Source organism: Phalacrocorax aristotelis, chromosome 1, assembly GCF_949628215.1.
Source record: "Phalacrocorax aristotelis chromosome 1, bGulAri2.1, whole genome shotgun sequence".
NCBI classification, from domain to species: domain Eukaryota; kingdom Metazoa; phylum Chordata; class Aves; order Suliformes; family Phalacrocoracidae; genus Phalacrocorax; species Phalacrocorax aristotelis.
Window position 1 is genome coordinate 66,036,915 of NC_134276.1, and position 26,599 is coordinate 66,063,513.

Genomic DNA, 26,599 nt, shown 5'->3' on the forward strand with positions numbered 1-26,599 from the left:
TATGAATGGATGCCCATTTGAGCTGTAGATTTTCTATTCAGAGCTACTTTTCTAGAATCTATATGTATTATCTTGATGTTATAAATTTTAATGACTGGAAAATGTATTGGAGATGTTGGAATGTTTTGAGATTTTAATTGTCAAACTATTAAGTGCTTTTAAAAACATTTATTAAATACAAAGTATGTATTTCATTTGTTAGGAGTTTGTTATAGGACTAAAAAACTATCTGTAAGTGTATGTGTATGTATTTGTGTGTGTACACAGACACGCAGCTGTGATGTTAATAGTGTTTCAGGGGAAGGGGGTTTTAACTTCTTTTTTCTTCCATTGCTGTATCATTTGATACCACTATTCTGCTCCTCACTGATAAAGTAGTTGGTTTAGAGTGGAATTGTTTCTTGGATTTCTATCAGTGTGAGATCAGAATCTGTCCTTGAGGCTTTAATTGCTGTTACCTAAACAAATGTAGCTTTTTCTGAGTCAGCTATGGTGAATTTGTATAGCTTTTACTGGTAGCTGAACGTGCACTGTTGGTTGAACAGTGTAGCATCCACATCGATGACACAGGAGCTATGTCAGCAGCAGGGTAGGAATGTCAGGCAATTTTTTTGTTGTTGTAGGGCTGTGGTTTCAAATGTAAAAAAAGTGTCAGTAACGTGTGTTTGTGGAGGGATGGGGGAAATGGAAAGTGATACACCTTGGTCATGCAGGTGTATCGTGCAATGAATGAAATAATAATATTGAAAATGCCCCAGCAATATTTGCGAGTTGCTCATTTTGTAATTTATTTTTACAACAGGTTCCCGTAAAGAATCAGCTCCTCAAGTCCTGCTTCCAGAAGAAGAAAAAATTATTGTAGAAGAAACTAAAAGTAATGGTCAGACTGTTATAGAAGAGAAGTAAGAGAACATTTAATGAATAATGGATTAAACCAGTAAACTTTGCGCTCTTCTTCCTCCTCTCATCTCCCATTATAGTAGTGTGTGTATGGTATATTTGTAGTAGGCAACAGAGCTGTTTGGAGTGTGCTGCCAGTCCTTTAAGTGCAGTCGGCCTTCATTTAAATGCTTAGAGTCTGGTTTCTTTGTATATGCTATGCAACCTATTCCTTCCATGCCAAGAAGTTATATGTTTCACTTATAAATAGTTTTTCCAAGTGCTGTAGGATTTCAGTATTAAATTGGTGTCGTGTTTGACATTATTCTATTTTTTTGGTAAGGTGCATGTTGGAAGTGAAATACTGTTCTGTCACAGGAAGCTGTAATACAGAAACCAGTATGGGTTCATATGTGCTTGAGAGGTGCATCCTGTCACAGAAGCTGGTCACAGGTCCTTGCCTTACTGAATATAAACCAGGTTAAGAGACAATTTTTTTAGCATCAGATTGACATTAGCTGTTAGCTGTGGGATTTTTTGCTTGTTTTTAATGCATTTCATTTAACAATTTTGTCTAATAGATTTAGACATATATGTCTGAAAAGCATTGTAATAGATCATCTTTTTTCATTTTAGAAGCCTTGTTGACACAGTCTATGCATTAAAGGATGAAGTGCAGGAGTTAAGACAGGTTGGTGACTTGCTACATTTATAGCAACATGGAGAATGGAAAGATGGAATGCTTATTATAAAAATAAATATGGCTTGTAAGTTGATTCACGTTGACAGGAATGAACTTGAATTTTGGGCTAGATTCCCTTTTAAAAGTAAAACATACTAATCTGACAAAAAAGCACCCTCTTTTGTGGTTGTCATCGGTCCTTGGAGCACCAACCTTTGAGAATAGTGTTAAGTATCCTCTTTCTGAGGTGACTTGCTAAGCTAAGTTTCATTTATTTCTGGATGTTACAACTTGGGAAATGTTGAAAGCATTAAGCAAATTCAGTTCTGCTGTAACACCAGCAAAATAAGTTTATAGAGACTGTGAAATGGTATTTGCTCTAGAATGTACAATTTAAGTAGTAAAAATGTCTGGATCTCTTTAGGCCTTTTAATTAATTATTAAATGGTCTTTCAGTATTTAATTAATTAATTAATGGTCTTTCAGTAACCTGAAATAAATGGTCTTTCAGTAACCTGAGCAGCTCTTACAAATCAGTTCTTAAATCCTCATTTGCAGAGATGAGTCCTTTTCAGTGTCTTACTATGTGGCCTTTTTTTAATGAGGCTTTTGGGTTAGCTCAGGGTGCTGCTTTGTCACGTGGGGGAATTGTGCAAGATCTCACCTGAGTTGCTGATACAGAAGTTGTAGCTGATGTTTTAAGCTTGTTTTAAATATCCAAAACTAGTTGTTTAAAAGTACCTTTTTCTTGTCAGGACAGAGCGTGTTTAAACCATGTTAATGCTTATGCACGTAGTCATTGCTTAACGTGCAGGCAAAAAAGCATTGAATTATCCTCTCTCTCGTGTGTGAATTTGCTAACTGACCTTAACGGTTCTGACTCAGGAAGTCAGATAAAATCTTCTGTGTTAATGTAAAATTGATTTATATTCAAATGCCTTTAGATTTTGGGCTCTTAACGTGAATCCGAATCTTTGTCCATCTGTAAGGATGCTCAGTATTTCTAAGGATGTTGTGCGTGTTCCTTGAAATAGGGCAATTGGTGTCTTAAATACTTAAATTGTGCTGTTTTCAGCATATAAAGCATGTGTATCTGAGTTTTGATGCAAATTTGACAGTCTTTTTAAAAATACAATTCAAGTAATACAAGCAGCAATAATAACCCAGTAATATTTCTGTGGCCTGGCTGCTTTTGTACAAATAATAAATGTGCTGCCTCACTGAGGCCCTACGGATTTCTGTGTGACCCTAAACAAAAAGTGACCTTCTCCTGAGCTTCAAGCAACAGCTTTTCTCTGGTGCCTTTCCACATAGATAGTCTGTTCAGCACCCCACATCTTCCAAAGCCAAGTCCTATTAGAGCCTGAGTTCATATTCTTGTATATCAGGAACCTCAGCTCAGAAGCGTTTATTGGTCTGCCGCTGTGATGTTGGCAACTGGAGAAGTGGCAGAATTAATCTCTGAGCTGGGAATGTCCCAAGTGGTGAAGGGCTTTATGGATAAAGGCTCTCTGGGACTATGTAGTGCACAGGTTGGTGTAGACACCAGGCTGCCTGTTGGTGAGAGTTACCACATGAAGTGGGATCCCTCCTGTAGCAGCTTCCGTACGTTATTCGTAGCTGTTGCTCCACAGGCAGCATGCTTGAATAGTACAGTCCTGAATTGCCAGTAAATAAATGAATAAATGAAAAGAAATTAAGTCTGTACCTACAAGAGAAAAATGAAATTCAGAGTTTCTCAACAGACTTGAGGAAGGAATGAAGTTAATGAGGCAGCAGCTGATGATCCCATCATGTATCTAGAAAAGTCTGTAAATGGCAGCTGATGGGAGTCCAGTGGAACCCCTGGATTGCAGACCTGTGTTTGTTAAACACCTGTAGACTTGTTGTCTTGGGGTCTTAATATAATGTTGTCTTGTCTTCTGGCGCTTCCCCACTGTTGCCAGCATCAGCTTGGCCTGTACAGGATTAAACAATGTAAGCTTTAATGTGGTTTGGTCAGTGACATCCTTAACAGTCCTGTAGTTCATGGTATTTCAGTATTACCTCATGGCGCTAAATATTGAGGACTGACTCACTCGTTAATATACACGCAGAGTGGTGGTGGTCCTTGAAATTCAGACTCCCCTTAGATTCTTGGTAGTCATCTGTCTGGTTTAAAATTTAGTCACAAAACACTTTCCAGATAACACAATGGTTTTCAAGATACTCCTTTCAACTGTTTAACTTGCTTCATTAGGAAAGTAATTTGCATTAAGTTTTAAGAAGCTTTTCTGAGATTGTGGAACTAGTTACAATCACAGGAGGCTCTTAGAGGGGATATTTATTCTACTTACTGCTCCATTTCCCTTCTCCATTAACAACAAATATATTCTACTGTTCATTTATCAGATTTGAGCAGAATTCAAGATTATTGGCCATCTGTTACTAGCACTTGTATTATAAAGGACCCCTAAGTATAAATAGGAAATAGCTCAGTTCCCATGTGGTGGCTTTTGCTGCACTGTGTGAAGTAACTGTGTGTAACTTGTGAGATTTTTAATAGAAGGCTTTGCTTTTGAACAGCTAATAGCAGTCTCACTGAGAAGAGCCTTCAGAATTTGTAACTGACAGTGTATGTGTGGTCAGAAAAGATCTGTTTTGGGGGGGGGGGGAACCCAGACCAAAACCCCGAACACTAATGTATCTGTCTCCATTAAACAGGATAACAAAAAGATGAAGAAATCATTAGAAGAAGAACAAAGAGCTCGCAAGGACTTGGAGAAGCTTGTTAGAAAAGTTCTAAAGAACATGAATGATCCATCTTGGGATGAAACCAACTTATAACTAATTTTTTCCTTTTTTTTTTTTCTCCCCTCCCCTTTTTCTTTCTATTGAAAGACCAGTTGTAAAACTGAGCTGGGAAGCCTTCTGACATTAGTCAGTGTTGCATCAAGAGCACTACAAAACAGGATTTAACTGGATCTAGCGATTTCTTGCTCTGAACATATAGAAAAGTCAAGCCATTTACTGAAGCAATCTGTACTTTAAGTGTGGAGACTGTGGATCCTGAACTCTACTAAACTTAATTTGTTTGCATCTAAATTACCTCATTTTGCAGAAAGTGCAGCACCTGACTAAAAGTCCATGTTTTTCAGTGGCTTTTTAATTAAATATATATTTTTCTTGTAAATATCTGTAATTTTGAATGCATATGTGATTGATGTATCAGGGCTGATATTTTTTTTTCCTCGTTATTATAATGGTCACAAGCATTAGAAACGATGGCAGTACTGTCCTACCTAAGAAGGGTCAGAGTTCTTGGTGGATAATTATGGATTTGTTCCAAATTACCCACTCATCACACATGCAAATTAAAGAAACCTAGTTTTCCTGTTGACCACTGTATTTAAATTCTTCACTGTTATTTATGTCTGTGCATACATTTTCAAACAGTTTACAAGTCTTTAAGAACAGTATTAAAATACAAAAAACTGTTTATTGACAGAAGAAATGATTTCTAACAAAACTAATGCCCATGATTTACATTCACGTGTACTTGTTTGGCAGACTAATCTGTTGTGCTTTGGCCACCAAAAGACTGATGTACTTGCCTGCTTTTTATGACTGTGATTTTTAGGTGTTTATGTACCACATTTTATATTGTTGTGCTTAAACATACAGATGGCTGATAATTTAATAGATCATACAGTTTGTTGAAGCGAAAAATATAATCCAGAATTTTGTGAATAAATTGTTGCTATTTATATTTTATGGTCACAACAATTAAATTTTAGCTAACCTTTGTGCCTAAGACACAGGAGCTAGGCCAAACTTCATTTAAGGCTTTGTTTTTATACCACTATGTAAGACTCTGTTCGGGATTCCCAGACTGTGGAAGCAGAGTCATTCCACTCCCACCATGTTTTCTCAGCGTGTTGCTGGTTTCTGTCCTACTAGGATTTAAATGGAAACAAATCTGGAAATAAGATTTTTTTTTTTAATCATACTGTAATTCATAATTTGCACTGCTGACAGATTTGAAAATACATAAATGAACATTTATTCCCTAGTCTGATAGATGCAATTACTGCAATCCTTTCTTGTATTTAAAATAGGAGATGCTACATCACTGCAAAGGGTGAGCTTCAGTTGGAGCACTTAAAATACTAATTCCATTAAAGCTCATTTGTAAGTGTTTCATTGATTTCAGCAAGTTTTGGATCAAACTCCAGACAGTGCAATTTTCTGAGGGGGGTTTTCTTCAACTGACAGTCAGAAGTGCCAGGTATAGCACAGACCAGAGTCGCACCTTTTGTCACCCTGATTTTCTAGTGCCCTTTACCTCCTGCTAAATGTAATGCTCGGACCTGAGCAAATGTTTCTATGAACACTAATGAGTTGGAGCCAGGATGATTAGGGTGGCAGGAATTGTCATGCACATTCTGAATCTAATGAAAGATCTATTTATGAAGCTATCCACTTTTCTCAGCCAAGAACAGCTTTTTTAAATAGGAAAGAATCTCAATGATTACATACTTGAGGAACAATTCTGTGGGAATGGATACTTAAGATTCTGAATAGACAATTAGTTATCCGATTTAAAAAGCTGAATATATCTGTAGGTATTTTAATTTGTGTTCCTACAATTTAAAAATGTCTTCCTTTAATTCTGAAGGAGCAGACTGGATAAGAAAACTAAAGATGTCTGCAATACCAGAGTTACATATATTCACAGAACTTTAAATTTATGATAATTCTTGATACCAAAATCTTTTCGTGTTGTTTGCAGTTGCACAAAAACATGGACTGACATTTATAGTTATCTTCATGTTTAGAAAATACTCTCTTGCTAAAAGCTAAGTGATACTAAACCCTGCAAATTCATAGTCTCTTGGCTAAATTTAGATTTGGGAATGCCGATATAATTAGAATTTTGCTAACATTTTTACTTTCTGACATTAAGCTGTTTTCAGGGTGAATTTTAACTTTCATTTGAGTATATGTGAAAGGACATTCCAGAGGAAGAAGTATAAAAAGAAAACACGTATCTTAGCAGTATTTAGCAAATTTTAACTCAGGAACAATTTCCATCATAACCATTTGTTTTACGTTATATTGTAAAGAGTGGCGTTGCTGTATAAATTTGCTGGCTCTTAGTACCTGTGATAATTATAATTTCTGACAGTACCCCTACACAGAGATCGAATGAACATGCCTTAAACAATGGGATTAAGCAGTTGTTAAATATGACCAGGATTTAAGGACTTATTTGATTCAAGGTGGATTGGGATGACTAATTTTTTAAAAAAAAAAAAACCACAATAAAAAAACCAACCAAACCAACAAAAAACCACAACAAAGCCCACCTAATACTGTAGGTAGCTTTTGTCTCTAGTGCAGAGAGTGAGCTCCAGGCTTCTGGGAACCAAGGAGTATCTGAACTTTTTTCTTTGACAATTTGTTATACTGTATATAGATTGTAAATTTCACCATGGACCTTCTGAATTGTTGGAAACTTTATATAAGCATGGATAAATGGGGCACTGTTTATTTAACCTATTGAGAGGTTATTTCTTTGCTCTCATCGTTTAGGGATGAGGAGATGAAGCCATTTCTTATCCTATAGATGTGAAGCACTTTCAGTTCTGAACTGTCCAAAATGTAGCATAACATTTCTCTGTACTTACCGATGTGTGCGTGTTTGTCTCACCATGTCATGACATCTTAAAGATTAAACAACTGACCGCCTTTGTATAAACCTTCCTAATGCCAATCATTTAGGGAATTTAGAGTGTCTGTTTACGGTATCTGTGGAGAACTCAAGTTTAGTTTAGATGTCGTAATAATATCCTGGTATCGACTACTAAAGTGTTTATGCTACATTGTTGTAATTAAACCATGATTTTTCCCCTATCCTATGAAGTGTTACATTTCATCCAATACATGGGCTATGAGATTAAGAAGGAAAATGGCTTTAATTTTTTTTTTCCTTTCATAAAAATAACCTATTTAATAGTTGGTATGCCATATTGAAAGGGCCTTTTTGTGGTCTTTTATGATGGCAAATTGATGCCTGGAAAAAAAAAAAACCAACAAAGCAAGGGTTGTTTAGACGGATGAGAAGGAGGATCTTGACTGTCTTGCACTGAGGAATTTTCACTTTGGCAGCCTGACCCGCTGGAGTAATGTAAGAGGTGCAGGAGATCAAAGACAGAAGATAATGAAAGGGAAGGAAGCAAGAAACATTAGAAAATCAAATTGCTGCATAAATAAATACTTGTCTACATGCATGACTTATTTGAATAGACCTGAAGTTTTCTGGTAAGTGTGTATCATAGAAACTTTACTTGGCTGGTGCCACATGAAATTGCGAGGGTGATTTTTATGGTAGGAACATCATCGGTATTGCTTTATGCAGCATGATGGGATGGGTAATGGAAAGTGTAGGGCGTCATTCATTTGAAAAGACGGCTTCAGTCTTTGGACAAGGCATTTGAAGGGATTAATACCAGCTTAGATATATGAAATAATACATATTTGTTTTGGTTTAGGAGGTATATTTAAAAAGAGCAGAGAACATTTTATAATTTTAGTCAGAAGAAATCTCATATTTTTCTGAATTTTGTCTTGATTCATCATTGTAAAGAGAGGTTTTTCCCCACATGTTGAAATCATCATTTACTTTTCACATTAAGAAGTATTTTGGGGATTTTCTTTCTGGATGTGTTTTATTGTGGTGGGTTGACCATGGCTGTCTGCCAGATGCCCACCCAGCTGCTCTCTTACTCTTCCTCCTGAACAGGACCAGGGGAGAGAACAAGATGGAAAAGCTCCTGGGTAGAGACAAAAGACAGGGAGGTGGATTTATGATTTACTGTCACAGGCAAAACAGTCTTGGCTTAGGGAAAATTCATTTCTTGCCAGTTAGAGTTGTAGGTTGAGGACCAAAGACAAAAACTAAACCACTTTCCCCCCACCTCCTTCTTCAGGCACAACTTCACTCCTTCATTCCTGTGCCCCTATCTTCCCCCGCTGCCCTGGGCAGTGCAGTGGGATGGGGAATTTCCATAACAGTTCCTCACTGCTGCTCCTTCCTCCTCCTGCTTTTTTCTGCTCCATTGTGGGTCTTTTCCGTGGGCTGCAGTCCTTCAGAATACACCTGCTCTAATGTGGGTCCTCCATGGGCCGCAGTTCCTGCAACAGGCCTGCTCCAGTGCCGGCTCTCCAAGGGCTGCAGCTTCCTTCAGGGCACCTGCTCCTGCATGGGCGCCTCCGCATGCTCTGCTGTGGATATCTGCCCCGGCGTGGTCCTCTGCAGGCTGCGAGGGAACAACCTGCTTCCCTGTGACCTCCACGGGCTGCTGGTGAGCCTGCTTCAGCACCTGGAGCGCTTCATCTCCCTGCTTCTCTGACCTGGATCTTCACAGGGTTATTTCTCACAGTTTTTCCTCACTGCTGCCCTTTTAAACAGACTTTTCCTGAGACCTCCTCACGGAGGCCACCCTGCAGCCCCCCGCTGCCAGCACCTGGGAACCGAAACCCAGTACATTTATTAATGCTCAGGAGTGAGTGGGTTCATTGCATCCCTGTATATAATACATTGAAACCTTAAATACTTAAAAGCTCTATTACCTTAAATAACGCCATTTGCCGGAGATTGGCAACTCTGCCTGAGAACTTGGGACACAAAGCATAGTGAGAAGGGTTCAGATGTGTGAGAGGGGAGCTGTTAGTCTGATGGGAGAAAAAAATGTTTTCTCCCTCATCTCGTCAGACGACTGGTTTCCAATTTCTTGCTATTTCCTTAAATGACCATCGTTTTTTTTCAATCACCTACAGAATTTCTCCAAATAATAAGCTGTGTCCAGGAGGTGAGACCCATGTTTATTTCATTATTGCTTATGAAAAGCATTTTTACTCTTAATACTCCACCAGCTCCTTTCTAATTATTGCCAGGTAGTTGTCACTTGCCCTCCCAGAAGCACTGGCGGTGCCTTTCAAGGGTGATATTACTGGCAGCACTGGTAGAAGTAACAGATAAAAGATACAGTTTATATCCTGCTACCAGCACATCACAAATTGTTGTTTCTGCTGATAGTGGGATGGATTGCTGAGGAAACAGCCTGAACAGATCTTGAGACGCTTTTCACTATAGGCGACTGCGGCCACAGTGTTTCCTATGTAGGGTTATACCTCTCTGAACTGCTGCTGCTTGTCCAAGGGGTATCTAATTTATACCCTTTGGAGCTGCTACACCTAGTAGGCTGAGAAATCTCTGTGCAGAACCTAATTGCAGTGGACACCTTTTCTTGCTGTGATAGGGCAAGAGATGGGAAAAGAGGGAGTGTGTAAGAACTGTTGATTATGGGAGTGAGAGGCCTAAAACAGTCAGGGGAGCTGTGGGTGAAATGTGTATGTATCTGTATGTACGCCACGAGTCCTACTGTGCTGATGCTGAAGGATCCCAGTAACATGGAATTTGCACTCTGGAGAAATGCTGAGATGAAATTTGAGATCAATTTACTTTGTAAGGCATGCTCATAACCTGGAAAAGGGATATAAGCTTGCCATATTTCACCTTGTGTACTCTGCACTTGAGCTTTCTCTTTTCTTCGTGTGAATCAAATACCATCTTGGAAGGGGAGCTGAGCCTGGATTAACCTCTTGAGATTTTCATTAATTTGAGTGGCTGCCCTCAAGCCACCATTCAGGCCCAAATCTAATTCTTGCATTGTTAGGAATGAGAGCTACAGTTCAGGGAGTTACTGTGAACATTGACAACTGTGTCGCTATTTACATAGTGCAGATCTTAGCAGTCTAAAATTTGCTCAGATGCTCCCATTAATTCCTGAAGATTTTCACTGATACCATTCTCTTTTTTCTGTTGAACATGCACAAGCTTTCCTTTATGCATGGCAGAGCTTACTTCTCTGCTTTTACCCCTAGAACAGTCTCGGGCAGCCGTGAATCGGTCCCGTCTGGCAGTTGCCTGGCTGTGCCGTGCGCACCTGCAGGCATATCTACTGGCTTTCCAATTAACATGGCAGTGCTAACAAGCCTGGGCAGGTAAGGCCCTGTGCTCATCTCACCGTATCCTTCTGACTCAACTCTGCGTAAGCCGTGAGTCTGGTCATGAGAATGGTTTTAAGCTGACATCTGAAAGGTAGTAGAGACTGATACAGTGAGAAAGCTTTTACCTACTGCTACATACCAGTCCCAGAAACGTGGCATGCTCTGTGTGACACCTAGGATATCATAGAATATCTCAAGTTGGAAGGGACCCATAAGGATCATTGAGTCCAACTCCCTGCTCCTCACAGGACTACCTAAAACTAAACCATGTGACTGAGAGCATCATCCAGTCGCTTCTTGAACTGATGGTCTCGATGCCATGACCACTGCCCTGGGGATCCTGTTCCAGTGACCAACCACCCTCTCGGTGAAGAATCTTTTCCTAATGTCCAATCTGATGTTATATGTAGGCCTGGTGAGATTCCCCAAGCAATTTATTTTTTTTTTCTTAGCCAGTGTATTGCTCAGGTTTTGTTAGACATCATTTGCCTGTTAAGCAGCCAATGATAGCTCTGTGTTTGCTGTAGACATAGATGAGCAATACAGAAATAGCATGTTTTTACATTATTTTTCCAGCAGGGGACTGCGTTAGCTTCTGCTTTGTCAGAAACTACTCACAGTTTCCCCAAATTTGTTAATATTTATACTTTTGTATGCTTTTCTAAATGATTGGAGTTAGCTTTTTATATATTTTGGAGCTGCTTTTCAAGGTCCAGGAAATATAGTCTATTAGCCTTTTGTCCTGTTGAACAAAAGTAAGTCAGAGTTGAAAGTACATGCAGCATTTGACCTAGCCATGTATATGGGATTTGTATGTTGTTTTTTTTTTAACACTTCCCCATGGCATGCATGACTTATAGCGCCTGTACATTTGGCATCACAAGGGCCCTTTCAGCACAATGCAGTGTGGAGGTAACAGGATCAGGTTTATTGTGAGACAAAACTAAGCAAGGAATTTGGCTGTAATCACTAGCTTGTTAAATCTTAGGCCTTACTCTAAGGCAGGCAGAATTTCAGAGGAACTAAGAAACATCCACTGCTACAGGACTGGTCTTCCCAGTTCCCACAAGAAGTTTCCATTTTGAGACTGAGTTGAAAAAACACTGGGATGGTGCAATGTATGCTACATCCACCACACTCTCATAACGAAGCGAGATTTCTGCTGCGGATTTAAGATACAGGACTGTTTTACCTGTGCTGGGAAGGGGAGAGAGCAAAGTGCTCTTTCCTGGTGGTAGGGAGGGAGTATGGTGACTACCTTGCACTTGAAGCTAAGCATTTGAAAACACAGGTTCAGGAAAGTGACCCTGCCCTGCCCTGGCCACCAGATCTTCAGAAGGTTATCTGCCTCAGCATTCAGACCTGGTTCCATGTATCTGCTGGCCGCCTCACTGACCATTTTTGTTTTGCTGTAATTATGGAATAAAAAAGCACATCCTCTGGGCTTTCTAGAGCACCATGATGTTTCAAAATTATCCCCTCATCCAGATCATCGTTAAAGTTGTTAAACAGAACTGGCCCCAGTACTGACCCCTGAGAACATCACTCGTGACCGGCCGCTGACTGGATTTAGCTCCTTTCACCACAACTCTCTGGGCTCAGCCATCCAGCCAGTTTTCTACCAAGCAAAGAGTATGCCTGTCCTAGCCATGAGCTGCCAGCTTCTCCAGGAGAATACTGTGGGAAACGGTGTCAAAAGCTTTACTAAAGTCTAGGTAGTCAACATCCACAGCCTTTCCCTCATCTACTGAGTGGGTTAGCTTGTCATAGAAGGAGATCAGATTAGTCAAGCAGGACCTGCCTTTCCTAAACCCGTGCTGACTGACCCTGATCATCTAATTGTCCTGTAGGTGCCGTGTGATGGTACCCAAGATGATCTGCTCCATAACCTTCCCCAGCACTGAGGTCAGACTGACAGGCATGTAGTTCCCTGGATCCTCCTTCTGGCCCTTCTTGAAGATGGGTGTCACATTTGCTAACCTCCAGTCAACTGGGACCTCCTGGTTAGCCAGGACTGCTGGTAAATGATTGAAAGTGGCTTGGTGAGCACTTCCACCAGCTGCCTCAGTAGCCTTGGGTGGATCCCATCTGGCCCCATGGACTTCTCTATGTCTAAGAGGTACAGCAAGTCCACTTGGATTATGGGGGCTTGCTTCTTCTCCCTATCCCTGTCTTCCAGCTTGGGGCACTGGGTAGCCCAAGAACAATTGGTCTTACTGTTAAAGACTGAGGCAAAGAAGGCATTGAGTACCTCAGCCTTTTCCTCATCTTTTGTCCCCCTGCATCCCATAAAGGATGGAGATTCTCCTTAGCCCTCCTTTTGTTGAAGTATTTATAGAAACATTTTTAATTGTCTTTTGCTGCAGTAGCCAAATAAAGTTCTGGTTGGTCTTTGGCCCTTCTAATTTCTTCCCTGCATAACCTCACAACATCCTTGGAGTCTTGAGCTGCCTGCCCCTTCTTCCAAAGGTCATAAACACTCATTTTTTCCCCTGAGTTCCAGCCAAAGCGCTCTGTTCAGCCAGGCCGGTCTTCTTCCCTGCCAGCTTGTCTTTCAGCACGTGGGGATGGCCTGCTCCTGCGCCTTTAAGACTTCTTCCTTGAGGAATACCCAGCCTTCCCAGACCCCTTTGCCCTTCAGCACTGCCTCCCAAGGGACTCTATCAACCAGGCTCCTAAATAGGCCAAAGTCTGCCCTCTGGAAGTCCAGGGTGGCAACTCTGCTGACCTTCTCCTTACTTCTCTGAGAATCAAAAACTCTGTCATTTCATCATCTCTAGCCCAAGACAGCCTCCAACCATTGCATCGCCCACAAGTCCTTCTCTGTTTGTAAACAACAGGTCCAGCGGGGCGCCTTCCCTAGTTGACTCACTCACCGGCTGTGTGTGGAAGTTATCTTCCACACATTCCAGGAACATCCTAGACTGTTTCCTCTCTGCTGTATTGTATTTCCAACAGACATGTGGTAAGTTGAAGAACAAGGTCTAGCAGTCATGAGACTTATTGCAGCTGTTTATAGAATATTTCATCTTCCTCTTCATCCTGGTTGCGTGGTCTATAACAGACTCTCACGATTTTATCTGCCTTTCCTCTGATTCTTACCCATGAACATGCAACACTCTCATCACTGTAGTCAGGCTCTAGACAGTCAAAACACTCCCTAACATACAGGGCTACCTCACTGCCTCTTCTTCCTTGCCTGTCACTTCTGAAGAGTTTATAACCATCCATTGCAGCACTCCAGTTGTGTGAGTCATCCCACCATGTTTCCATGATTGCAATTGCATCATAGTTTTCCAGCTGCACAATGACTTCCAACACCTCTTGTACGTTGCCCATGCTGTGTGCATTGGTGTAGATGCACTTCAGTTGGGCTATTGCTCCTGCTGCTTTTTTGGGGGGAAGAAGCCCTAATTCCTATGTGACGGTTCTCAGGTGCTTCCATGGTTTCTAAAGCATTAACAATTTTTGCATCTTTGCTGCCACATGGATCTCTATCCCCTACCCCCACTGAGATGGCTATGGTGCTGTGCCATTATTAGTATAGAGACATGTGCTCTATACTCAAATGTGCTCTAGTGCACTCAGTGCATCATTGAGCAACCTGAAGGACCTTGCTAGCACACCATCCCTCAAACATTGGCCTGCTGTCCCATGGCTTATCACTAGTGAGCCTGGTTTTATCCCTTTCCCCCTTCAAATCTAGTTTACAGCTCTTTCAAAAGCCCTGCTAACTCTTGCACAAAGATCCTTTTCCCCCTTTGAGAAAGGTGTACCTCATCTATCACCAGCAGGCCTGGTGTCATGTAGCCTGACCCATAATCGAAAAACGCAAAATTCTGCCAGTGACACCAGTCGTGGAGCCAGGTATTGATCTGCTGGGTCTTCTGTTTCTTCCTTCATTGTTCCCTGCAACTGGAAAGATAAAGGAAAACACTACTTGTGCTCCTGATCCCTTAACCAGTGATTCCAAAGTCCTGAAGTCTTTTTTGATCACCCTTGGACTTCTTATTGCAACTTCATTGCTGCCTACATGAAAAAGCAATAATGGGTAATAATCCGAGGGCCATACCAGGGTAGGAGGTTTTCTTGTAACATCTTTAACCTGAGCCCCGGGGAGGCAGCAGCCATCCCTAAGCAGTGGGTCTGGTTGGCATGTTGGGCCTTCTGTTCCCCTCAGAAGAGAGTCTCCTATGACAATAACCCCTCTTTTTTTTTTTCTTAATGGAGGTGGTTTTGATGTGAGGCATAGGCTGACATAACCTTGGCGACACCTCCAACCTAGATGGATGGACCATCATCATCATTGTTTGGTTCCAGTTACAGAGCCTTATACCTATTATACAAGGACATGTGGGAAGGTGAGGTAGTCATGGAGGAGATGCGCCTGCTGTGCATTATCCCGCTGCTCCAGTGAATACTGACACATGGATTACAGGATAGGATACACTCTTGCAAAGTTTAATGCTAGTGTAAAGGATTCCCCAACTCCCATTGATAGCAGTGTTGGTGAGGGACCACTACCTGGAGGAGTAGATAGTTCACCTGAGGAAGGAAAACAAAATGGGCATTATCCAAACATGGAGTTCTCAGATATGGGCTGCCATGCCTCGCTCTTTTACTCGGTCAGACTCTATGCAGGAGTCTTGCTTCTGAGATATGGCAGTTCACACACAACCGGACACAAAGAGCATGGCCCATCTAGCATCTCACCTGCTGAATCAGAGGGAGGGTTGGAGGTGAGTTTTGTCTACAAATGTTGCAAGGGAAGAAGATTCTTCTGTTTTGAGTGGTTGGGTGTGCACACATAGACAACACATCATGAGTTGCCGAGAGTAATTTTTCCTACTCATGGGAAAGGAGAAAAAGACGTGAGACTATAATCACCAGATTTGCATATTATTATTTTGGGAAAGTAATAAAGAAATGGATTCAAGAACCTTGAATTATTCTCATTTAGTAGACTTGCTTTCTAGTTCAATAGAGAACTTCACTTCTGAGGGCCTGCTGCATAGAAATGTTCCCAGGCCTAGTTTTGGGGCTGTAAAACACATTTATAAATGATCAGATTTATGAGTACAGCATACCTGAGTGTCTGCTAGGGATAGCTGCACAAATCAACACTGGATAATTTGCCTGCTGCAAGTAGTAAAATGGGAAAGTTCTTCTGAAAGGACATAGGAAGCACGCATAAGCACCTAGGAAGCATGCAATTTGCAGGGGAAATTCAGTCTAGTTCCTTGAAATGGTTTATCTTCTTGGTGTGTGCCTGTTATTCTGAAGACAATGAAAACTCACAGCATAAAAATTTGTATTCCAGGTATTTTTGCTTCTGTCAGTTTGTGGTTTATTGGAATCCATTTAGAAGTGCTTTTAAAACAATTCAAATAAACTGTGTTTTGTTAGGAAGCAAATTGAACTACCGTTTCAATGCAAGAAATGAAATAACATTTCAACGCAGTTTAATGCATTTCCCGCTAGTAGGGAAGCCTTCGATTAAAAGAAAAAACATACCATTCTTTGGCTATTCTGAATGGCTTCCAGCTCATTAGGAGTGTCAGATTTTATCAGCGTCCACCATGGAATACTTAACATGAAGAGTTATGCTTTCTGCAAGGCTGTGGATAAAGAGCTCAGATGCATCTGTGTAAGGTGAGAAGCACTGGTGCATTGCAGGAGGAAAAGCAATTTCTACCTGAATCATTATACATGCTTGTAAGGCTGGATTCATCTGCACAGCCCTGTGTGATGTGTGCCAGGAGGATTCTTCTTGGTGGAGACTTTCAGAGGCCAGTTCGACCACTCTGTAGTAACGGTCATCCTTTGTGCTGCACTCCAAACCCAAAGGATGGCCAACAGCTGGTTTGCACACAGATAAACTAGGTGGCCTTGTGCAAAGGTGCACTGTGGGGGGACATGGCAAAGGAAACAGGGAGATATGACATGGAACTGAGCTCTGAGGTGAGGAAAACACAGAGAAAATGCCCTTTTCTCATTACCCTGATAGGGGGAGTACTGATGTGATCCTTCAGCAAGGCAGCATGTCCCCTGTGCTATGCACACTGTGAAGAACAGGAGCATGAAATATTGAGTGGTGTAGGGGAATAGACAGGGATCGGCGACCGGAAGATCACGGGATGTGACGGAAAGATAGACTCCTCCCCATAGGAGTGGCAGGAACAGGAAGCGCAAGAGCTATATAAGCGTGTGACGCAGTTAAATAAACGGACATTTTGTATCCATCATATTGATGTCTGTGCATCACTGTCCCCAGGGTGGGTAGAGCCCTGTGTCCCGGAGATATGCGGCCCAAGATAAGTTCTCCCATAGAAGCGTACAGCAACAAGTGGGAATCGGCAGATGGGGAGTACCTTGGAGTCCCTCAAAACCCTGGCTATTGCAAGAGGTTGGAACAACAGGCTTTATTTGAGGAAAAGAGGTAAACTGAAAACACTGTGCAACCTCAGGTGTTGTCATAACTGAGGTGGAAATTTTGGGGTGGCTTTTTGTCCATGGAGCATGAGCTCTCCATTCTGGTGTTTTCTACTCGGTTTCTCCTCTGCGTTACGCCTCCCATGCCTGCTGGTGACTGTGATGCGATGTGGAACATTGTGTGACCTCACCGAGCATCGGCCTGCACCATGGGGGAAGGTGGACGGGAGGCAGCTGGAAAAGCTGCTACCCTAAACTTGAAGCTATGACCGGAGCTTCACTGAATGCTTTGGTTTACTCGTCTGCGTTAGATTCCCCCTTGCCTTTTTCCCCTTAATTTCCAGCTGAACCTGTGGCTTTCTGGACACTCTTCTTCATAGCATTGTGAACAGAAAGAAAGCAGACATGTGCCATGAAGAAGCATTTTCCTTTGGCGTGCTTCCTCACAGCTTTCTTCCAGCCAAGGACTTGGCCTTCCCCTCTAAGTCATGCAGCATCATTGACTGTAAACTTGCTGTCAGTATTCAGGCAAGATCCCTAAGCTGTCCACAGAGAAGCTTTCCTGGTAAGGTTAGAAAGCAGTGAAGTAGTTTACTCTGCGCATTCCTGCGTTTTGCAGGTGGTGACTGTGCACATTGTAATACATTAAACCACTCAGTGACCTATTACGTGGTTCCTAAGCAAAAACGTGCTGTTGCGAGGCTGTTCTGCCTCTTGCCTTGATCATTTGGAAGTGCTCTGTGATTGGCCTTAATGAGGTAGAATTTGTTTTCATCTTGATTTAAGGAGAATGGTTTACAGAGCTTTTTGCGTCTAATGAACGTTGGCTTATAGAAAATTCAAGAACTCAGTCCCTTTGCCAAACATGGTTGAAGTACACCGGGAGGTTCAAAATTGTTCAGGCTGGGAGAGGGTATGGTAAGCAGAGGAGCTGGCCAAGTGATTTTGTTGTTTTTGTAGGTACCTCAGGAAAGTGAAGTAAAAACTGTATATACAGACTTGTAATGAAGCATGTCGTTGCTTATCACTCTTGAAACAACTAAAAATAACATGATGGAGCTGGGTTGCATCAGGCACTGCTATTTTATGGGGTGCCTGGGACATGGGTGTCTGTGTGGCAGTGGCTGCTGCCTGGCACAGCTGAGGCCTGCCAGCTGCGGGAGGTTGCGCCTGTGGGCAGCCATAAGGTCAGGTGGAGGTTTGCGGTTTTGCTAAAAACCCTTCTAGAAAGCCAGTAACACTTTGCTTGTTCAGTTGCCATGCTCTGTTTTTAGAACAGCTGCCCAACACTTTTGGAACGGTGTTGCTGCACTTTTGTCCCCCTATTCAGTTTGAAGTAGTGCCATGAATATTTGAAGAAAAATATAGATATTAAAAAGTTGAGAATTACTAATTAAGGGAAACTCACCAACTTGCAGATATCCTCTGCAACTTGAGCAAAGTTGACTAGAGCAAAACTGAACTTACTCCCCAAAATGCAACTCAGTGAACTTGTCACAGACCTGCATTCTCCGTCTCTTTGGCGTTTTGTCCCTCCTGCTCATGGCTCAGGGTTCTTTGCTGTTCTCAAACCCCTTCTCCCTTTGACCACTAGTTCTCAACTGCACAGAGCTCATGGGTTTTGTGCTGGCTGATGTGGTCCTGGGCAATCTATTTTCTTCAGCTCAGTGGCCCTGCAAGGGCCATTCTTCAGGCAGCCCTGATCAGACCTGATCTTGAACTCAGCTGTTTTTCACCTGTCCATGAAAGCCCCTGGTCTGAACCAAGCACTCCCACTGGCTGTATAGATGCTGTCCTGGAGCAATAACTATGGGGAATTGCTAGGGGATTGTTTGGATGTGCCACTACAGTTGTTTAAAGAAAAATATTTTAAATTAATTTGACTAAATGGATATGAAACTGACATGACTGTCCATATTAAGCTAAGACAGAAATGAAAAGTTGAATGAAACAAAAAACCCTCCAGGATGGCAGTCTCTTCCTCAGCCTCTCTTTTGTGGGGGATTGGTCTCTGGAAGTGCTACCTGTACAGGTGAAAACTGCAAAAAGGGAATACCTGGGGGACACAAGTTGGTAGGCTGAACCTATCAATTTGCTGTAGATGAAACTGTTGGACAGGTATTTGCCTCTCCTCTGCCAGAACTGGGGCAGCGAGGCTGAGGGGAATGAATTAGAGCATAACTGCAATGCAATGACTGACAACCCCGTGCGCTTTATTTCCTGCCAGGCTTTGGAAGATGACTGAAAGTAAGTTATTTCAGAACACTCGCCTTTGAAATAGTGATAGATGGGGCAAGTTGTTATTTCAGAAGTTGCTGTACAGAAAGCAAACCGCTTTGGGTGAAAATATTTACTTTGGATTTACATACTTAGAGTACGAAGAGTAAATGATGTGAGGCCACAGGGGAGAACACAACCTGTCTTCAGGGCTAGAAAAAAGCACGTTTAATGAGAGGTAGTTCTGAAATGTAAACAGTCAATATCGTAGCACTTCACCGCGAAATTGTACATACTGTAAATGAGTCATAACGCTACTTTAAACTGTGGTAAAGCAGTAAACAAGGTTCAGAATTGTGATGGTACAGTTCAGTCCTGTACTTGTCAGAAAAATATAAACTAGGGAAAGAATTTTGGCAAAAGCCGAGTGCTTCTGAAATCTGGTGCAATTTATTAGATTTTGAGACATGGTGAACAAATCAGGTTCACAGAATGCCTCACCAGAATCTAATTTATCTTTAGTTCACTATATGAGACTTTGTATTGTAAGGAGATACTGTGGTTTGATGGATAATCCTATATAATGCGTTTTCAGTACAGGCAAATCTGTAGGAAAAGAAAACTAGATCCAGAGGAGCTTGTCATAAATACTGTATTATGTCTGGAATGAGCACAATCCTAATAAAAGCTGTACACATCCATGACATAGGAGTACAGACTGGGGGAGCTGGAGGTCTGCTAGCCCCTCTTCTCTGATTTATATTTATCCCAACATCATGTTGTTTTTGTCCGAAGCAGACAACGAAATGTGAGTTTTGTACTGGCGCCTGAGAGCGCTGAGCCTGGATGAGCTTTCTAAACAGAGCTGAACTTGTTCTTGGATACCTGCATTCTCTGAAGTGCAATTTACCTATGGCTCTGCAAATGCTTGCAGTTAAGAGGTGACTCCAAGCATGGATGTTCACTAACCAGTGCAGGAATTACTTCGTTTCACTACAGAGCACATGGGAGCAGTGGCAGGAAAAGAAGAAACCCATGAAGAAGGTGTAAATTGAGGACAGCTTACAGAGTAAAAGTAAAATAAAGAAACATCTTAGGAACTTCGATGGGAGACCCCAAGGAATGGAGAACAGGCTGCTGTTAGCAGGGTTTTCTGTACTTGATGTGAAGGAAGTAGATACTTAGAGCAAACAAAACATCAGTCAGGAGTGGCAGAGCAGCACTGCTTGTGGGAAACCCGTGCTGCTGCCTTCAGGTTTAATGCAGAGGGCATCAAGAAACTACAAACTCCAGGGAGGCCCCTCCCCATCCCCCTTCTTCCCCTAAATCTGGTAAAATCCCACTCGCTGTGCTACGATGGAGCGTCTTTAACAGGCTTGCCTGAGAAAACTGTGCGCTCTGCTTTTTACTGCGGCTTCCTAAGGATTTTTACCCCTCCTGGAAAGGAGAGTGAAGCCTGCGGTGTGCCGTGGGACTTCTTGTGGGTGCTTTTTTTTGTGTTTTTCACCTTCTCCTGCGCAGGGTGTCGTGCCGGGGAGCGCCGGGCGGCCACCGGCGGTGGAGGGGCTCCTCCTGCTGGCAGCCGCCTCCCGCACCGCCGCCTCCCGGGGTCCGGGGCGGGGGGGGGGGTGCCTTTTCCCCATGCCTTTTATTCTGCCCTCGAATTCCGTATTTCTTTTTTCCCTCACCTTAAATAAATCATGTGAGACTGCTCAGGGAGGGAGGGACTCTTTTACTGTTTGTTCATACCAGACTGAGACTCCTGGGTCTTGACGCCCGGCCGGTGTTTCAGCGCCACGGTTCATGGCAGAATTCAAAGCAGCAACGTGAGGAGGGGGATATAGCTCAGGGGAGAGCAGGGCAGGTGTTCATTTTGGTGTCGCTAGGTGAATCCTGGCTCCGGCGTGTTGACAGATATGGACATCTATTTGGTACTTGTGTAGTTCATAGAATCATAGAATTGTAGAATACTTTGGGTTGGAAGGGACCCGTAGAGGTCGCCTAGTCCAACCCCCCTGCAGTGAGCAGGGACATCTTCAGCTAGACCAGGTTGCTCAGAGCCCCGTCCAGCCTGACCTTGAATGTTTCCAGGGATGGGGCATCTACCACCTCTCTGGGCAACCTGTGCCAGTGTTTCACCACCCTCATTGTAAAACATTTTTTCCTTATATCCCATCTAAATCTGCCCTCCTTTAGTTCAAAACCATTACCCCTTGTCCTGTCACAACAGGCCTTGCTAAAGAGATTGCCCCCATCTCTTCTATAGTCCCCCTTTAAGTACTGAAAGGCCACAATAAGGTCTCCCCACAGGCTTCTCTTCTCCAGGCTGAACAACCCCAACTCTCTCAGCCTGTCCTTGTAGGAGAGGTGCTCCAGCCCTCTGATAATTTTTTGTGGCCTCCTCTGGACCTGCTCCAGCAGGTCCCTGTCTTTCATGTGCTGGGGACCCCTAAGCTTGACACAGGACTCCAGGTGTGGTCTCTGCAGAGCAGAGTAGAGGGGCACAATGACCTCCCTTGACCTGCTGGCCACGCTGCTTTTGATGCAGCCCAGGATACCATTGGCCGCCTGGTCTGCAAGTGCATGTTGTCAGCTCACATCCAGCTTTTCATCCAGCAGTACCCCCAATTCCTTCTCCTTAGGGCTACTCTCAATCCCTTCATCCCCCAGCCCGTATTGATATGGGGGGTTGCCCTGACCCAGGTGCAGGACCTTGCACTTGGCCTTGTTGAACCCCATGAGGTTCTCACAGGCCCACCTCTCTGGCTTGTTCAGGTCTCTTTGGATGACATCCTGTCCTTCTGGTGTGTCAACTGCACTGCTCAGCTTGGTGTGATCTGCAAGCTTGCTGAGAGTGCACTTGATCCTGCTATGTCACTGATGAAGATATTAAACAGTACTTGTCCCAGTATGGATCCTTGAGGGACACCGCTCATCACTGGTCTCCATCTGGACATGAAGCTATTGACCGCTACCATCTGGATGTGACCATCCAACCAACTCCTCATCCACCAAACAGTCCACCCATCAAATCTGTATCTCTCCAGTTTAGAGAGAAGGATGCTATTGGGGACCATGTCAAAGGCCTTACAGAAGACAAGACAGATGACATCCATAGTTCTTACCTTGTCCACTGCTGTACTCACTTCATCATAGAAGGCCACTAGGTTGGTCAGGCAGGACTTAACCTTGGTGAAGCCATGCTGGCTGCCTCAGATCACCTCCCTGTCCTCCATGTGCCTTAGTGTAACTTCTAGGAGGGTCTGATTCATGTTCTTCCCAGGCACAGAGGTGAGGCTGACAGGATGGTAGTTTCCTGGGTCTTCCCTTCTACCCTTTTTAAAGATGGGCTCAATGTTTCCCTTCTTCCAGTCCCCAGGGACTTCACCTGACTGCCATGACATTTCAAATATCACAGAGAGTGGCTTGGCAACTACATCATCCAGTTCCCTCAGGACTCTGGGATGCATCTCATCAGGTCCCATAGACTTGTGTATGTCCAGGTTCCTCGGGTGGTCATGAACCTGATCTTCCCTTATAGTGGGAGAGGCTTTAACCCCCTGGTCCCCATCCTGCAGTCTGTCGGCTTGGGAGTGGTGAGGAGAGAGGTTACCAGTGAAGACTGTGGGAAAAAAGTTGTTGAATACCTCAGCCTTCTCCTCATCTGTTGATACTAGGCCACCATTCTTGTTCATCAGGGGTGGGGTGGGGGTGGGGGGTGGTACACTTTCTTTAACTTTCCTTTTCTGCTTGATGTACCTGTAGAAGCCTTTCTTGTTAGTCTTTGCATCCCTTGCCAAATTCAGCCCCAACCATGCCTTGGCCCTCCTGACCCCATCCCTACACAACCAGGCAGCGTCCCTGTACTCTTCCCAGGATACCTGTCCCTGCTTCCACTGCCTGTGCGGTTCCCTCTTGCTCTTTAGTTTGACCAGCATGTCTTGACTCAGCCATGCCCGTCTCTTCCCTTCCTTGCTTGATTTCTTACACCTGGGAACTGAGAGCTCTTGCACTGTATGGAACGTGTCTTTAAAGACCTGCCAGCTCTCTTCTGTTCCCTTGTCCCTGAGGACCGTTTCTCAGGTGATCCTGCTGACCAACTCCTTGAAGACCTGGAATTCTGATTTCCTAAAATTTAGGGTCCTGACTATACTCCTTGCTTTTCCTCTATCCCTCAGGAGTGTGAACTCCACCAATTTGTGATCTCTGCAGCTCAGGGTGCCTCCAATTTTGATGAGCTCATTTGCATTGGTGACCATCAGATCTAGTATTGCAACACCTCAGGTAGGGCTGTCTATTACCTGGCTTAAGAAGCTATCCTCCATGCATTCTAGGAATCTCCTGATTGCCTACATCTTGCCATGCTACTTTTCCAGCAGATGTTGGAGTGGTTGAGGTCCTCCAGTAGCACAAGAGCCTGCGAGTGCGAAGCCTCCTGGAGTTGGAGGAAGCAGGGTTCATCGGTAGGCTCCCCTTGATCAGTTGGCCTATAGTAGACCCCAACCACAAGGTTCCCTTTGTTGCCTCTGTCTCTGATTCTTACCCATAAGCTTTTGACCTGCTCACGGTTATTTTTCAGACACAGCTCTTCACACTATCAATTTCTTGATGTGGAGAGCAATGCCTTTGCCCCTCCTTCCTCACCTGTCCCTTCTAAACAGCCTGTAGCCATCAATAGCCACATTCCAGTCATGGGATAGTAGTTACCGTGAGATCTGGGATCCTGTGTGTTCTTTGGTTCCCATGCTAGTTACATACTCACTGAATGCAGTAGCAATCAAAGAAAAGAAGGTTTTAAACAGGATTGTGCCTAAAATCCTCCCAAATAATCCTTTCTCTCAGGACCTCTTCCTGTTGCTCTGGCATTTTCGTAATTTCCCTCTGCTTACCTTCTTGCAGTTTAACCCCAGCAGGCAACTCAGCACCACACAGCTACTTGCTCACTCCCCCACCAGTGAGATGGGGGAGAGAACTGGAAGAGTAAAAGTGAAAAAAACTTGTGGGTTGAGATAAAGACAGTTTAATAGGAAAAGCAAAAGCCATGCGCTGAAGCAAAGCAGAACAATTTGGAATTCATTCACCGCTTCCCATGGGCAGGCAGGTGTTCAGCCATCCCCAGGAAAGCAGGGCTCCATCATGCATAGCAACTACTTGGGAAGACAAATGCCATCACTGCAAACATCCCTCCCTTCTTCTTCCCCCAGCTTTACATGCTGAGCATGATGTCATATGGTACGGAATATCCCTCTGGTCAGTTGGGGTCAGCTGTCCCAGCTGTGCCCCCTCCCAGCTTCTTGTGCACCTGCAGCCTGCTCGCTGGTGGGGTGGGGTGAGAAGCAGAAAAGGCCTTGGCTCTCTCTAGGCACTGCTCAACAGCAACGAAAATATCCCTGTGTTATCACACTGTTTTCAGCACAAATCCAAACGCAGCCCCATAGCAGCTACTATGAAGAAAACTAACTTGATTCCAGCCAAAACCTGTACAGCCTCCAGACACTTCACAGGCTTGCAGACACACTGCATGTTCACAGTCAATTTTCAGTGGAAAATTCTTTTGTTGTTCCTCAGCACTTGGCATGTCTGTGGTTTTGTGTGGTGGCTTCTGTCACCATAGTTGCCATTTTCCCCCAAAGGGGACCCAAATCACTTCCTACAGTGAATCAAGGATAGCTGCAGCGTAACAACTGGTGCTGGACACTACTGGCAGGTTTTGTTCCAAGTTGGAATGGGGTCTTGGAACAACCTTCCAGAGTTACTAGTGAGGGGCAGAACACCTGAACCCATATTAAAAGGAGTAAAAAGCCCTTCCAGGCCATGGGTCCTGTTTCTGTTCAAGGAGGTTTAAGGATCTGGATTCTGTTGGACCTTCTGAAAATTTCCCCACTGGTCATAAGAAAGACTGATATCAAGCAGGCTGGTCTTCTAATCCCTAACTACTTCTTCTTTTTCTTAGCTTGCTTGCTTAGATTTGCCTTTAAACCCATACCAAATATGTCCCACACTTAGGCTACATTGTCAGGTGCTTTTAATTTTTTTTAGAGAGGTGTTATGTGGGCTTTTGCTCAGTTTTACCAAAGTCACTAAATTTCACAGCTTATGGGCCTATATCAGAATTAGAGATATGACTGTAATACAGAGGAACAAGCCTGTACTTGACTACCTTATCATCTCTGCCTGAGCACTGATGGTAGGATTAGCTAAAGCAGTACAGGCTTTGGTAAGGGCTAGGTACATGAATAAAACCATTCAGGCTGCAACGGACCTCAGGAGGTCTCTAGTCCGGCCTCCAGCTCAGAGCAGGGTCACCGCTGAACTCAGACCTGGTTGCTCAGGGCTTTGTCCTGTTGGGTGTTGAAAACCCTCTAGCATGAAAAACTAGCCAGAGAATCCAGTGGGCTTGAACTGCTGATGCTGCTGAAGGAACTTTACCTGAAACAACTACATTAAAGGTAGGCTGTGCAGGTCTCCAAGGCTGCAGTGGAGCTGGTATGGGTCCTAGCTCAAACAATGACATGGTACTGCCTTCATGTGCTTCACGCTGAGCATAAGGGTAGGTGCTCCCGTATCGCAGTCACATTGTGTACTGCAGCATACAAGTACTGATGCAGGATGCAGAGAAGGCAGAATTACTGAATGCTGCCTTTGCTTCAGTCTTTACTGCTAAGGCTGGCCCTCAGGCATCCCAACCCCCAGAGGTGAGGAAGAAAATCTGGAGAAGGGAAGACTTCCCCTTGGTTGAGAAGGATTGGGTTTAGAGATCACTTAGACAAAATGGATCCTCACAAATCCATGGGCCCCGATGGGATGCACCCACGAGTGCTGAGGGAGCTGGCAGATACTGTTGCTAAGCCACTCTCTATCATCTTTGAAAGGTCTTGAAGGACAGGAGAGGTGCCCGAGGGCTGGAGGGTGGCCAATATAATTCCAGTCTTCAAAAAGGGCAAGAAGGAGGACCCAGGAAACTATAGGCCAGTCAGCCTCACCTCCAACCCCAGAAAGGTAATGAAACCTCCAGATGGTTCATTCTGGAGGTCATCTCCTGGCATGTAGAGGAAAGAAGGTTATCAGTTTGTAAGATATAGTCAATATGGTTTCACCAAGGGGACATCATGCTTGACCAACCTGATAGCCTTCTATGATGGCATGACTGGCTGGGTAGATGAAGGGAGACCAGTGGATGAGTTTGCCTCGACTTCAGCAAGGCTTTGACACTGTGTCCCATAACATCCTCGTAGATAAGCTCAGGAAGTGTGAGTTACATGAGTGGGCAGTGAGGTGGATTGAGAACTGGCTGAATGGCAGAGCTCAGAGTGTCATGATCAAGGTGTCCCTGCT

The 26,599-nt window shown here is 43.6% G+C and overlaps 1 protein-coding gene across 6 annotated transcripts in view; it reads left to right on the plus strand.

Annotated features, from left to right (window-relative positions):
- Positions 1 to 6,584, plus strand: part of ARHGEF7 (Rho guanine nucleotide exchange factor 7) — a 127,505-nt gene extending 120,921 nt beyond the window's left edge. For all 6 annotated transcript variants that reach the window (XM_075091117.1, XM_075091078.1, XM_075091107.1 and 3 more), the window contains 3 exons: positions 803 to 902; positions 1,516 to 1,570; positions 4,265 to 6,584. In XM_075091117.1, coding sequence (XP_074947218.1) covers positions 803 to 902; positions 1,516 to 1,570; positions 4,265 to 4,387 — 278 coding nt within the window. In that variant the 3' untranslated portion in view covers positions 4,388 to 6,584. The remainder of the gene's footprint in view (positions 1 to 802; positions 903 to 1,515; positions 1,571 to 4,264) is intronic.
- Positions 6,585 to 26,599: the final 20,015 nt, after the last annotated feature.